This window comes from Eubalaena glacialis, chromosome 19 (assembly GCF_028564815.1).
Source record: "Eubalaena glacialis isolate mEubGla1 chromosome 19, mEubGla1.1.hap2.+ XY, whole genome shotgun sequence".
NCBI classification, from domain to species: Eukaryota; Metazoa; Chordata; class Mammalia; order Artiodactyla; family Balaenidae; genus Eubalaena; species Eubalaena glacialis.
Genome location: NC_083734.1, coordinates 29,666,567 through 29,682,327, shown reverse-complemented (window position 1 = coordinate 29,682,327; position 15,761 = coordinate 29,666,567). Strand labels below are relative to the sequence as shown.

General features: G+C 42.6%; 1 protein-coding gene across 4 annotated transcripts in view; it reads right to left on the bottom strand.

Moving 5' to 3' along the window:
- MMD (monocyte to macrophage differentiation associated) overlaps positions 1–5,652 on the bottom strand; it is a 28,791-nt gene extending 23,139 nt beyond the window's left edge. For 3 of the 4 annotated variants that reach the window (XM_061175990.1, XM_061175992.1, XM_061175993.1), the window contains exon 1: positions 5,357–5,652. In XM_061175990.1, coding sequence (XP_061031973.1) covers positions 5,357–5,382 — 26 coding nt within the window. In that variant the 5' untranslated portion in view covers positions 5,383–5,652. The other variant, XM_061175991.1, reaches the window with a different exon arrangement.
- Between the last annotated feature and the right edge of the window lie 10,109 nt (positions 5,653–15,761).

Sequence of the window (15,761 nt, the reverse complement as noted above, 5' to 3'; positions counted from 1 at the left end):
CCTAAAGTATCACTTCAGCCCTCCTCACTCCACCAGAGCCCTTAACACAATTAGTAAGAACTGGACTTTTTGAACTTGTTTATTTTTTATTTCATCTTCTCCCACTGTAATGTGAATTCCATGAAGGCCATCTTGTCCACCATTTCATTTCCAGTTCCAAACACAAGGCCCAGCTTATTGCTGGAGTTTAATAAATAAGTGCTGAATGAATGAATGAATAGAAAGACAGACATTCTGCCTGCTGCTGAAGTATTTTATCCTACCAGAGAAAGATCCACTCGTCAATTAATTTCACTGGGGATTCTGTATGCAACAAAGAAAAACAGGCAGTCTTAGAGCAAAGAGAATCCTCAATCTCATGAAAATAAAATTCTCAAAGGCCAATACGATGGACATTCTAAGGGCTCCTTCAACATCACTTGATGGGGCAACATAAGCTGACCCCTGTGCACAACCTTACTAATTAGCTTCCTTATATGAATAAGCATGATGTTTAGGAAAAGTGTCTGCTGCCAGAGGTAGTGATAGTGGTGGGATACATTTAACTTGAATAAGGGAAATGGCATATATAAGGAGACTACCCCATGCCTATGCTTCAATGCTCTGAGAACACACCAAAAAACAAACAAACAAAAAAAGGCCCAGCTCCTAGAGAAATGGAAATAAAAACAAAAATAAACAAATGGGACCTAATGAAACTTAAAAGATTTTGCACAGCAAAGGAAACCATAAACAAGACCAAAAGACAACCCTCAGAATGGGAGAAAATATTTGCAAATGAAGCAACTGACAAAGGATTAATCTCCAAAATTTACAAGCAGCTCATGCAGCTCAATATCAAAAAAACAAACAACCCAATCCAAAAATGGGCAGAAGACCTAAATAGACATTTCTCCAAAGAAGATATACAGATTGCCAACAAACACATGAAAGAATGCTCAACATCATTAATCATTAGAGAAATGCAAATCAAAACTACAATGAGATATCATCTCACACTGGTCAGAATGGCCATCATCAAAAAATCTAGAAACAATAAATGCTGGAGAGGGTGTGGAGAAAAGGGAACCCTCTTGCACTGTTGGTGGGAATGTAAATTGATACAGCCACTATGGAGAACAGTATGGAGGTTCCTTAAGAAACTAAAAATAGAACTACCATACCACCCAGCAATCCCACTACTGGGCATATACCCTGAGAAAACCATAATTTAAAAAGAGTCATGTACCAAAATGTTCATTGCAACTCTATTTACAATAGCCAGGACATGGAAGCAACCTAAGTGTCCATCAACAGATGAATGGATAAAGAAGATGTGGCACATATATACAATGGAATATTACTCAGCCATAAAAAGAAACGAAATTGAGTTATTTGTAGTGAGGTGGATGGAGTTAGAGTCTGTCATACAGAGTGAAGTAAGTCAGAAAGAGAAAAACAAATACAGTATGCTAACACATATACATGGAATCTAAGGGAAAAAAAAAAAAGTCATGAAGAACCTAGTGACAAGACGGGAATAAAGACACAGACCTACTAGAGAATGGACTTGAGGATATGGGGAGGGGGAAGGGTAAGATGTGACAGGGTGAGAGAGTGGCATGGACATATATACACTACCAAATGTAAAATAGATAGCTAGTGGGAAGCAGCCGCATAGCACAGGGAGATCAGCTCGGTGCTTTGTGACCACCTAGAGGGGTGGGATAGGGAGGGTGGAAGGGAGGGAGATGCAAGAGGGAAGAGATATGGGGACATATGTATATGTATAACTAATTCACTTTGTTATAAAGCAGAAACTAACACACCATTGTAAAGCAATTATACTCCAATAAAGACGTTAAAAAAAAAATTGGAAAAAAAAAAAGGCAATAGGCAGTCCTGGAAGATTTCTAATGCTTTAAAATTATATGCTTTGCCACATATTCAACTTGAAGCTAACCAGTGGTCATGAGGCTGGGGCTAAGGAAAGGAGCATCCTTTTCCTTGGATTTTTGGTTGCCAGGCTGGAGAAACGAGCATGCACCAATAAGATACCAATAAGATACATTAGAAGCTCTGGGTCCTAGGCCTCTGCGCTGTCATACAGATGTTGTGATGTGGGCGGGGAAACAGAGGTGAATGGCTGCATGGGTGGTGGAGAGGGACATGAAATTGAACCCTTCAGTGTGCCCCTTCCTTGCTGTGTGATGATGGCAAGCTCTCTTTTATTCTCTAACCCTATTTGTTCTTCTATTAAATGGGTATAAAATTTGCCTTCTAGGGTTACAGTTGAGGATGAGATGAGTAATCTACAAATACCCAGCTATTGCCTGGCACCAGTAAGCACTTAATAAATGTTAGCAGGTATTCTAATCAGTCAGAGATGCTGTGAAAGGGAGAGAATGACTCTTTGTGGAGGGGGGTTGTGTGTGGGGGGGTGGTGGAATCAAGTGTGGAAGGGATAAAGCACAAAAGATAAAAGATGTCCCACTGGGATTTTTCACATCCTAAGCTTTTTGAGAAGCCATGCCTGCATAAAGCCCTCCACTTATTACACTGGGCTAGGCATCCTTACAGCCCTCCTCCACAGATATGTCAGAACTCTGGAAGTTGATCCAAAGCCACAGTGACTGCCAAGTTTCCATTATGAACAAACCAGCAAGGTGTTCAGGTTTTCTTATAATTTAGACATAGCCACAAACTATGGCCTAATGAAATGTTTTTACTGCAGTCAAATGCTCTTCAATGGAGTCCTGGTAAATCTATCAGAAGGAACACATGGGTTCAAAGACAGTGTGTTCCTCTTTCTAGTTCCTCTGTCATTTACCTACTTGTATGGCTCCTGAATGCTCAAAAGATGTATAATAAACACAGCTTTTAAGAGATGTATAACAGTACTCTCAACATGTTAATGTATGGACCACAAAAACCATGATTTTTTTTGTTATATTACTTTTTATTTGCAGGCTTTATTTCTAAGTTCAAATTGACTCTTAGAAATATCTTTCCACTCTAGCCTATAATACAGAAAAACAAGAAATTATGGGATCATTCATTGTTCAAAGAAAATTGGGGTAGGTCTAGATGTCATCAAGAAAATAACTGTTAAATATCCATTGATATTGTGCAGCCGCTGAGAAAATTACAATGTCTATGCTGCACTAAAAGAAAACGCCTGTATTTTTTCATTTTTAAATGAATGAAGGAGAACGCAAAATCACCTTACAACTGTGATAATAAGGACTGGATAGATTAGTGTCAAGCAAAAAGAAAAGTTCGGGGTTTCCCTGGTGGCACAGTGGTTAAGAATCCACTTGCCAATGCAGGGTACACGGGTTCTAGCCCTGGTCCAGGAAGATCCCACATGCCACAGAGGAACAAAGCCCATCTGCCACAACTACTGAGCCTGTGCTCTGGAGCCCGTGAGCCACAACTACTGAGCCCACGTGCCACAACTACTGAAGCCCGCGTGCCTAGAGCCCATGCTCCGCAACGAGAAGCCACCACAATGAGAAGCCCGTGCACCACAATGAAGAGTAGACCCCGCTCGCTGCAACTAGAGAAAGCCCGTGCGCATCAACGAAGACCCTACGCAGCCAAAAATAAATAAATAAATAAATTTATTTAAAAAAAAAAAAGTTCCATCAGCTGAGATGGTAGGGTCCTAAATAAGGTTTGTTTTTCATTTCTCTAAACACTTTTAATGTTTGTGCGACAAACAATAAAACAGGTTCCTTTTCTTTTTCTTCTTTCTAGAGAAGAACTGAAAGGATAGAAAAGAAATACAACTCTTAATCTAACAAAAACCAGTAATTTCACAGAATATTGCCACTGTTCTCTGAAAACAGGAAGAGCAGAGATGTGCAGAGAAGTAAAACCAAATCAAACAAACCACATGCACAGGGCTTTGCCAACCATTACTGAACCTGTGTTACATCCTCCTTTAAAGCCCCTCCAGTCCTCATGGCTGACTTCATGTTCTCAAGCCAGAACACCATGGTTTCTTTTTGCCTTTAGAAGTACTGATATGATATCCCACTAGGGGAATACTGCCAGGCATTCAACACCCTGAGTGATGAGCAGTATTCGGAAGTTAATCCAAGTCTTCAAACTGATCACCCTTCTGATGGCACAATCCACCACAACTCTCTCTGTGCATATTTCACTCCTTACCCTGTGGGACTGGAGGAGGAATAAGATCAGAATGAGAGAGGGGGCATCAAGGGATTAGGAAGTTGGAAAGGAAAAAAAAAGTGCACTTTAAAATCTTGAAATAAAAAGCAGTGCCTAAAAACTCAACAATAACCTCCTTGGAAGACTTCATGCATTCTTTGTCATTTTTCAAATTCCCCATGTCACTGCACACTAAGCTAGCCTGCTCAGGGTGAGGGTCTGGGAATGGGGACGGCTGCCTGATTCAGACAAAGGGATGGAGAGTTACCACAACACAGGAGAGGTGAACTTTCACCCACTTAAACGAAGGAGATTAGAAAAAAAAGCCCAGAGCTTCCTCTCGGAACTATGGCCAGCCTCCATCCATTGCTAGATGACAGGGACCCGGGGTCGGGATTAAGGCCACGGTACCTCCCCAGGCTGGCGTTACCATCGGCTCTCCAGCGAAAGGGCAGCCGGCCAGCCTTCCGGTGGTGCCTCCTCGGTTCCTCCTCCTCGTTTCCTAACACCGGCGCCTCAACAGCAGGTCTCACCACCCGGACGCTAACTTGCCCCTTCGCGGCGCCCCCAAATAGCACGCCCTGGGACTCTAAGCCTGAGTACCCTCAGGGCCCGGACGTGGTCAGGCAAGACTAAACCAGCAGAGCCTGCCTCAGTTTCCCCGTTGCTACGGCCATTCAAAGACAAAGCACCTAAAACGGCCAGCACCCCCGCTTTACCACAACTCTCGCTGCAGGGCGCAGCAACGAATGGGCCCCGGTTCCGCGCGCACCGGGAGCCCTCCAAGCTCCCGGTAAGGGATGGAGGGCAAAGCCGGGGTCGGAAGACTCGGGGGCGGCGCCTGCGGCTGGGGTTCGGGTCCTCAGAGCAAGCAAGAGCCCCGCCTGGATGGGGTGAAGCCGGGTGAGCAATGGGATACCGCGGGAGGAGAGGAGGGCAGGCTCGTGGTCCGAGGTCTGGGAATCCGAGGTCCGCAGATCGCGAGGGGGGACCCGGGTCAGGCACGAGATCCTGGTCTTTGGAGGAAGGGGATCACCCAGGGATAGCAGGGAGGCGAATTCCCCGGGAGCCGGTCCCCGGCCGAGGCGCGGGATCCACAGGGGATGGACCCAGGTGAGGAGCCGGGACCCACGCGGGAAGAGACGGGATCCGGGACCCGGTTCCGGCACGGGCGGCGGGGCGGGGGCGCCATCCCTCTCACCGCTGGAATCGATTCTGGAACCGCATTGATCCTCTGCTCCTCCTCGTGGGCCAGGAACTCGGTCTCGTCAGCGCCGGCGGCCGGGCGCGCGGCCCTCATGGGCTTGGGCTGCTCCGGAGGCCGCCGCGTGCCCGGCGGACCACTCGGCCAGGCAGGGTCGGAGTGGGCCAGGCCGGGGGTCGGGACAGGGCCGGGGCCAAGCCAGGCGGCTGGGGGCGGGAGGGAAGCCGCTTAAACGGCCCCGGCGCCTCCCGCCTCCAGCCTCCCGGCTCCTCCACCCACTGTCGCCCGCGCCCCGCCCCGCCGCGGAGCCCGGCTCCGCCCCCGTCCGCCCCGCCCGTCTGCGTGATCCCGCGGCCGTCGGCGCGTCACCGCGCCGGGCAGCCAATCAGCGCCCAGAGTGGAGCAGCGGTAACTCTGCCATTCATCCCGCAGCGCCGGGGCGGAGGGGAGGGGCCTCGCAGCGGAGGGGCGGAGAGCTAGAAGGGCGGCTCACTTGTAGAAGGGGTGGAGTTGGAGCGAGAAAATAGAAGAGCCAGAGGACAGAGGAAGAAAAATTGTAAAGGAGGAGGTGAGACACGAATCTTGAAAGAAATTGTAATGAAAATAGCAGCAAACAAGGACCTCTGTCTGCGTTCTAGTCCTGGGTCTGTGTCATTTATTCCTTCCTCATCATTTCTCCATCCCTCCGTTCATTTATTCCTTCGTCATTTTCAAGGTCAGCTAAACCTAGGCTGTTGTGCGAGGTTCTGGGGTAGATTTTAAAAAAACCTTTCCTTGTCTGTCATATGACAAGCATTGTCTAACTCAGATTCTATGAGAAACTCAAAGGCGGAAGTCCTCCGCAGGGATGCTTGTGTTATCCTTTTATTTATTTATTTAATCCAAGCAGCTTCCAAATAAACCAAAAAGTAGATTTGAATCAGGGTCCTGTGGGAAAAACCTAAACTCAGAGGGCTTGCTGTATGAGAGGTCCAAAGGATAGTGAATGAATTGCTGATTTTTTTTGGGGGGGGGTAGTGTTCTTGGGATGAACTAAGCTATGTACAACTTTTAATCATCTTCAAAGTCGTAAATGATAATGTTTGTTTTTATTTTTGTTTTTTTAATTTTAATTTTTTTTGGTGGTGTCACGTCACGTGGCATGCGGGATCCTAGTTCCCTGACCAGGGATCAAACCTGTGCCCCCTGCAGTGGAAGCACGGAGTCCTAACCACTAGATGGCCAGGGAAGTCCCAAGTGGCTGATTTCTTTTTTTAAATAATTAATTAATTAATTAATTTTTTGCTCTGTTGGGTCTTCGTTGCTGTGCGCAGGCTTTCTCTAGTTGCGGTGAGCGGGGGCTGCTATTCGTTGTGGTGCATGGGCTTCTCATTGTCGTGGCTTCTCGTTGCAGAGCGTGGGCTCTAGGCGCACAGGCTTCAGTAGTTGTGGCACGTGGGCTCAGTAGTTGTGGCTTGTGGGCTCTAGAGCTCGGGCTTAGTAGTTGTGGTGCACGGGCTTAGTTGGTCCGCGGCATGTGGGATCTTCCTGGGCCAGGGCTCGAACCCGTGTCCCTTGCATTGGCAGGTAGATTCTTAACCACTGTGCCACCAAGGAAGCCCTATGGCTGATTTCTTGATCCTTTCCCTTATGACCCCTGGAATGTAGATGTGGCCCCCTCCAGGTAGCCTATCCACACCGTCCCACACACCCTAAACTTCAGACTCTCAAGGGGACATTAGGCCAGCCTGTTAGGAGTGTTTACTTTGCATGCAGTGAGAGCTTTGGAAAGCTGGGAATTCTTTCACCCATAATTCTAGTTTCCTTTCCTTTAACACCTGCCAAGTTGGTGAGCTCTAGAAGGGTGCTTTCCATGGTTATTTCATTAATTTCCCCAAGAACTCCAGGAGATAAACATTATCTTACTCATTTCACAGATAAGGAGGCTAAGAGGTTTAGAAACTTGCCAAAAGCAAAACTAGGATTTGTACCTAGCTTTGTCTAACATTAAAGACTCAGATGCCTTCAGTGTGCCAGACTGCCTCTCCCTAAGTTTCAAAGTAGTATATTTCTTTAAATTGTTTTTCTAAAAGTCAGAAAAATGAACATGGATTGAAGGTTTACTGAACTGCTCTGTCCAGCCCCTGGGCTCAGTGAATTGGTGGGAGAGGGAAAGGTCACAAAGGAAATAACTAATAAAAATAGGTAAAAAATAATGATATGAAATAACATAGGAAGGATTAAGAAAACAATGAACCAGCAGATGTCAGGTCACATCCTAGCAATGACTTAGGAACATGCAGAAGACAGTAAGGAGCTAGCAAATTGTGGTGAGGCTAATTAGGTAATGGGATGCAGGAGAGAAGGAAGTCTGGAGATGGATTTTGAAAGAGATGATGGGCATGACGACACACAGCCTTTCATACAGTACAACAGCTTGGACAAAGAGGGGATGTGGTCAGTATGGGGAAAATTTATGAATGGCCACCTAGGTTTAGAAACATCAGTGTGAATGGCATTTACCCAAGGGGAAAAAAAATGAGTGAGATAAAAATTAGATCAAATCAGAATAAAATACCTTGACCTACAACGGTGTCTTCCACAGAAATATTGAAGGAATATAATATGCAGGAGTATTAACTGAAAGTGGCTTGTTTAAACAATATGATCACAAATTTAAATCAACCTCATTGTTGGTGACTCTCCCCCAGAAGTGAAAGCAATTCTCAGAAGATAAAAATAAAAACCATGAAACAGCTTAAGATTATTTACATAAACACCTGCTACAATTTTTTTTTTTTTTTTTTTTTTTTTTTGGTGAGGTGTCCATTTGAATCTTTCTGAGGAGAAGTCCTGAGTATGTTTGCAGAAAAAAGGTACTAGAATCGACTTAGAGATTAGCGTTTTGGAGTGGAAGAAAATGGAAAGTTTTTCACATTAGTAGGATGTGACATTTTTGTTTAGCTCAAAAATATACGAGTTCTTCTTTCTGCAGAACTGCAGAAAATTATTTGCATAGCCTCTGCCTAGAAGAAAGGATTTGTGAAGGAGCAGATGCCAGCTGCAGAGGAATCTCTTGGGAGAACACCTGCCCTGCTTGTTGAGGGACACAGAGTTCCTGGACTGGATGCTGACCATACTAGGAAGCACCTGGAACCTAGTCCTTCGGCTGCCATCATCCAATCAGAAAGTAGCAGCTCTGCTCCAGACTGTGACTCCAGATGCCCAGGAAGGTTGCCTGAACCTCTGATTGCAAGTCTTGTTCTGTGACTGGCTTTCAATATGTCTCTTTACGAATATGACAAAGTAAAGCAATTATTAAAATTTAATGCTCCCATCCTTTCCCCTTTCCTGAAAAGAGGAATGCTATCTTAGTCTTAGTCCTTAGTGTTTTGCCCACATTCCCTAATTGTCTATGCCCTCATCCCAAAATGCATATGTTGAAATACTAATGCTCAATGTGACGGTATTGGGGGGGGATGTTGAGAGGTGATTAGGTCAACCACCACCCTCATGAATGAGTTTAATGCCCTCATAAAAGAGGCATGAGAGAGCTCGCTGGCCTCTTTCACCATGTGAGGACACAAGAAGTCAGTCTGCAACCCAGAAGAGGGCCTTCATCAGAACCTGATCATGCTGGCACTCTGAACTTGGACTTACAGCCTCCAGAACTGTGAAAAATAAATTTCTGTGGTTGATAAGCCACCCAGCCTTTTTTTGTTTGTTTTTCAATAGTGGCTCAAGTAGACTAAGACACCTGACCTTCAAGGAGCACCTGTCTCTTTCATGCCCAGTTCCTAGACTTTCATGATGACAACAATTGGAGAAACCAATGGGAAGAGAGATCCAGAGAGAAAAAAGAGGCCTTGGCAGATAGGCTGTTTTGGTTTACATGATGAAGATGAGTGAGAGAAAAACATTCCATAATCTGGGGCATATTGACCTTTTTTGACCCTTGTGCCTTCAGTCAACTAAAGCTTGGACTCTGTTGACTTAAGCTCCAATTCTATTCTGAATTCCCCTCTGCTTAAGCCATGAATATGAATGTATATGCATGTACCCTTAGCTTAAAACTTCCCCAATTTTGCCGTTTGGGTAGACATTGCTTTGGGAGAGATCCCTGGTGTTTTCCTTACTTGCTGCAAGTAATAAATCCTTCCTTCTCCTGCTCTTTGGCTTGGTTGTGTCTTTTGGCTTGACACCCACCAAGAGGTGAACCCAGTTTTCCAGTAACAAATTTTGGCCCAGATGGGATATCTCGCCTAACCCCTTTGGATTCCTCCAGCTCCCAATAGGCTATGCAGTGGGCTGTGGCAGCTCACCCAGGTGAATTTATCTATGTTGCTGGAGGACCTGTGGGGAAGGGCATAGGAGAATCCCTCTTGGCACCTGACTTGTCAAGTCTGTGCACCTCAACTCACTGAACAGGCTCAATGGCCACTCTGGACATCTTGATTTAAGGAGTCCCTTGGAGAGAGGTGAGTGACATTTATCCCACAAATTGGCTTCAGGGCTCTGTCCCCATCTCAAGGGGGGAGAAGGATGCCTGATTGTGAAAGCCTTCAGTGAGACAATCTGTGTCTCTCCTGGTACTGGCCCTTGCTAGGGGGTCCTGGTAACTTGAATTATTTCTAGAGGGGTGCCAGTTTGGTATACCTGAGCAACCTGCATATATACTTTTGAACTATTGATTAGAAGAAATTATTACTAACTCTATAGGGAAGAAAATTTTCAGTGGGCTAAGAATGGCTGAATCTGTGTCTCCATCAGCCCTTATTATAGACCTCTTGGTGGTTGAAGACAAATCCTCAACCAAGATCTGAGGATATGGGGAAACAGATATTTGTTCCCTCAGACAGCCAATTAGTGTGCATTCTGAGTCATCAGAAACTCTGTAGCTATACCCCAACGACAAAAAACAACTTATTTTCTTTTGTAATACTGTCTGGCCACAATACCAACTAGGCAACTAGGAGAAATGGCCAGAGAGTGGCTCATTAAATTATAACACCATCTTTCAACTTGAACTGTTTTATAAAAGGAAAGGATAAAAACCCCTCTGCCTTTTTGGAGAAGATTAGAGAATGACTTAGGCAACACCGCACCCTGGACTCTGAGGATCCAAGAAGTGCAGTAGTAATAAACACCTAGTTCATATCTTAGAGTGTTCCAGATATTTGCTGCAAAGTTCAAAATATTGCAGTGGGACCTAACACCCCTACCTCCCAACTAGTTGAAGTGGCCTTTAGAGTTTTCAGTAACTGGAACATGGTGAAAGAAGAAAATGAAGACAAAAAGTAGACCTCCCCGGTATGGATGAATGGCCCCTGCCCCCAACGTGAGACATGCAGGCCTCCAGCAAAACTGGGACCTAGTCAATGCACTTACTGCAAGAAAGGGGACATTGGAAGAGGGAATGCTCTGACTCTCCCCAGAGAGGGAAGGCCTGAGCTCACCACCCTTCCTTTCAGCTCCCAGTAGCCAAAGAAAAGGACTGATGGGGCCTGGGGGCTCCCCAACTGGATCTTCAAAACACCATCCCAATCTCCCCTGAGGACCCCTGGATTACTTTAGAAGTCAGGGAAGAGCCAATTGAATTTTTGTTCGATACCAGAGCCACACTTTCGGTGTTGACAACCCGAAGGTGTTCCCCTCTCCAAGAGGGAATACATCATCAAAGGGGCGTCAGGAAAGAAAGATACTAGGAAATCTCCCCCTGGAAATGGCCAAGATGGGGCTCCTCTGACATTCTAAAACTGGTTTTGCTATGCAGTTAATAACAGCTGGCTTTCTAAAAGTAACCTGCATTTCTCTCCCTGTGCCTTTGAGATGTAAATGTTCTACCCAGGCTCTCAGGAACTTTTATCTAGACCATTCTTAATTCCTGAGACTGAAAGAAGAAAAAAAAAAAAAAAGAGGACTTTTTAAACTCAAGCAGGAAAACTATGAGATCTCTGTGTCTGTGTGGATGTAAGTATGTCTTTGTTCACTACAGATATGAAATGTCTTTACCTCTGGATGGTATTATCAAAATTAATTTGTTTTTTTTGTTTTTTATTTTTTATTTTTTGGCCTCACTGCACGGCATGTGGTATCCTAGTTCTCCTACCAGGGATCAAATCCGTGCCCCCTGCAGTGGAAGCATGGAGTCTTAACCACTAGACCACCAGAGAAGCCCCCAAATTAATTTGTGAATGAGCTCTATTTAGTTGTCCTAAAGCAAATTAAGTGCTTATATAAATTCTCAGAAACATAAAAAGAAACTGACTAGAATGAATTCTGGGTTCATGTGGTCTGGAAAATATTTAATATAAAACATATCTGGTTTTGAGGCTAGCTTAAACTTGTTGGTTTAATTAATACAGACATGTCTTTAGAGTCATCAACATTAAGTATAATGCTTTTATTGTACCTAGGTTTTCTAGAAGTCAAATAAGATTGTATTATATCTGTTGCAAATTTGTCAGCAAGGAAAATAACCTTATACAATGAAACTTCTAAGTAAATTAGATGTGAGATAAGAGTTTTGTTTTGTTTTTTTTAAGGTGAGCTTGTTAGGAACAATTATGTTTTATGAATTTCTACTTTAAAAATACTCTTTCCAGATTTTGGTAGCTTGAAACTAAATTAAGTTAAATGAACTCATTGACTAGGTCATTTCAAATAAGATAAAATACTGGAACATTAATTGCTAAATAGGTCTAAGTTTACCTACTTTTGTCTTCTTATGAGAGGGAAACTAAAGATGTTTGGGTTTATTAAATGCATGTCTTATACCACATTAAGGAAAGATATTCTGCTATGAGAAAATGTATGTTTCTAGAGGTTGTAGAATATGTTCATAATTTTGCCAATCGGGAAGTGCTGGTATGACAAACAGTTCACAATTACTTGCTTCTTGGTTTTTGTTAGAGATTAAGGTTTTTAAGGGTTAAAATTATATGTAATTAAAGTTACTAAAATCATAGGGGAAATATTTCAGTATGTGAGGAAAATAGGAAGCATGTTTTGAGTAAAAGAAGGTATGAGGAATAGAAATTCATTTGCTAAAGGAATAAAAAGGTATTTTGTTCTAGAACTAGTTGTTTCTGAATGGAAAAGAAAATAAGGGGCAAAATATATGGATACAAAAAGTTATAGAAGGTTTGTGGAAAAGGAACACCGAGAAAAGAGTTTTGTAAATGGTTAGGATTGGCTAAGATTAGATTGAATTTAGTTAAGTAAATGAACTTCGTTATTAAGAGTAGGCTGATGCAAGACTGGAGTTTGGTTTTCTCTCTCTGCTAGGAAAACAGTTTTCTTAGAGTGTTGAGCTTCTTTTGATAATAGATGATAAGTTTCTTTGCCTTTTGAGAGATCTGATTGGAACTTTCTGTATTTGCCTACGAGATCTTTTATTATCACTTTGGTTAAGTGAATGGGTATTTCACAGTGACCTCTGATCCTATTTGACCAGGTGTTTTGAAACTTTTTGATATTTTTTACAATCTTCCCAAATATCAAATACTAATTGAAGCTCTTTTGACCAGCTAACTTTGGGATGCTTTGGAGGAACCCTGAGGCATCTCAGAGAGAGACTAAATTAACTAGGATTATTTGGTATGTTAAATTATGTGGGAAGTATTATAAAATGACTGGTGATAAGCCTTCTTAGGTTATGCTGTATGGGTAAATTTTATTAATATAGGTATTCTAAAAAATCATATAAATTCCTAAAAATCTGGTATGTCCTGATAAAATATTATCAGTCATAATTCTAGTTACTATAAGCAAGTTTCTTTGTCAACTGCATTGTGATCAGGTGTTTCATCATGCATTTAGAGGCTTCTGTCATTCATAGGCAGCTTTTGCTTTACTCCAATGTTTTTGCAAAAGTGCTTTATCTTCAAGAAGATTCGCAGGAAGGAGTTTTTGACAATTACAGGTTTCTGATAAATTTCAGATCATACTGCTGAACTGGGTAAGAAATTAAAGAATCTTAATGAAAACCCTGATGGCTTCATAAAACTGTTAACAGAAAGGATTAATTACCTTATGAAAAGTTTCAGCACAGTCAATTTAAAAGAACCTATGTGGTCCATTAGCCAGACTTATTTTGCAAGCAAATTAGTCTTAATCTGGCTATATTTGGTAGAAATGAGGGTAATTTTAGAAAGAAAAAGATTTTGTTTCTGTGGATATTAAGTTCTAGTTTGTTAACTGAGGTCTGTGTTTACTGCCTAAGACTCACTTCCCAGATAGCTCCTTGCTGCTATGTTATATTATTGTAAGGTTTAATTGAATTATTAAAATGACTTTTGTCAGAAGGGACTCTGCATTGGACTGGTCTATACAAAGGACTGCTTACCCCAGAGGACACCCACACCAGAAAGGGAAAAAGACAACAGCAGTGGTAGGCAGCTGACCCGAAAATCTGGACCAGGCCTGTAAGACCCATCCTACTAATTTAATTGAGTTGTTTACCAAACATTTGTCTCCTTATCAACATTGAAAGTTCCTCCGATGTTTAGGATGGGAAGGAAATTCTCTAGTGAAATTGTCACAGCTACTCATGGCATGTATCATGGCTTGCTTTAAGTCTACTGCTAAAAGCACGTGTACAATGTTAGTGTGACAATTCAGTATAATAACATGTATAGCCTATAAAATGTTTCCCCATTAACATAACTCTGAGCTTGTTCACTATATCTGATTAGTTTTCCCAAAATGTGGATAACTAGGCAAATATATGAACAAAAAGAAGGCTTAGCATTGATGGACATGATGGACCCATGGCAGGCAGCAACCACTCTGTCATGTAGGGACAGATATTTTGATCTATCAAAAGATTTGCAATCAAAAGGGGAAATGATAAAAGAAATTTTCCAATTGAGGAAGTCATTCTGATGAATACATAATTTAACTCAAACTTTATGCTGACCAGAGTGGCCTGTTTTGTGGCCTATAAACATGCATTGTACATCTGCTTTCGCTGTTGAGGAGGGGAATGCATTTAGAAATAAAAAATAGAGGATATTATCACTCACATAGAGGCCTTAATGAATGTTACCCAGCAAGCCTTAAAATGATAGTAATCAGGTTGTCAATCTGCTGAACTCAAATGTTTCTATGATTAAAAAAAAAAAAGTGGTCCTACAAAAACGCATGGCCCTTGATATTTTAACAGTCTCTCTAGGAGGAACTTATGCTATAATATATACCAAATGCTGTTTTTTATACCTGATGAGTCTTCTAATGTGATTCAACTTATGATGCATATGAAAAATCAAATCTCCTCTCTGAATGATCCCCTTCCTAGTTTAGGGAAAATATTAGAAAAATGGTTTGATTTAGGGGGCTCTTGGCTCATATCTCTGCTAATGATGGTTGCAAAGTTGCTGTTTATTGTCTCTCTTGCTGTGCCTCTCCTACAACTGCTAGAATAATGCTCTTTAAGCGAGGTTCAGACTCTGCTTCAGTGGACTCCAAAACTTATCTAGCTCTAGCAGCAAGAGAGTTTCACTCCTCTAACTAGGGAGACTACATCACCCATTCTCAGCAGGAAGCAATTACAGAAGACTGACCTTTGGCCCTGTACCACTCGAGATCGAGGAGTGAAGTATCTCAAGGCGGGATTTTGTAAGCAGTTAAGGTAGGGGGTCTTTTGGCTTGACACCCACCAAGAGGTGAATTCAATTTTAGGGTAACAGAGCACAGTATATGCAAAAGCATGATGTGATTCAAGACCTGCAATTCCACGTGCTATAAGTAAAAGGCATTTGTGGAGAATTGTAGTAGATGAAGATGGAGTCATAAGAAGGGTTCAGATTAAACAAAGGACTGATGTGGTAAACTAAGGAGATTTGGAGTTTATAATGAAAGCAGTAGAGACCTGTTGAAAAACTTTAAACACACAAATGAGGTGATCAGTTATATATGATGAAATTTGTATGAAGAATTGGAAGGGTGTGGACAAGATTGTTGGTTGTTTATATCAGCTCTATCCAGTGGAACTTTCAATGATGATAGAAATGTTCTATATCTGTGCTGGCCAGTATCATGGTATGTAGCCACTTAACACTACTGAGCACTTGCAACATGGCTAGTGCATCTGAAAAACTGAATTTATGCTGTTACTTAATTTAAATAAATTTAAATGTAAATAGCCACCTGTGGCTAGTGGCTACCATATTGGACATCACTATTCTATATCCTTCTCCTTTTTATCTGTCCTAATAGAGACCCAATTTTTTAGCTGGGCACATGGCTGTCCAAAATAAAGACTGCATTTTCTAGCTTGCCTTATAGCTAAGTGTGGGCCATATGACTAAGTTCTGGGCAATGGGATATGTGAACTGAAGTGCAATTCCTGGGTTATGCCTTTAAAGGTACTGCCCCCTCATCCATGTCCCTTTCTCCACAGACTGAACTGCAACATGGGGAG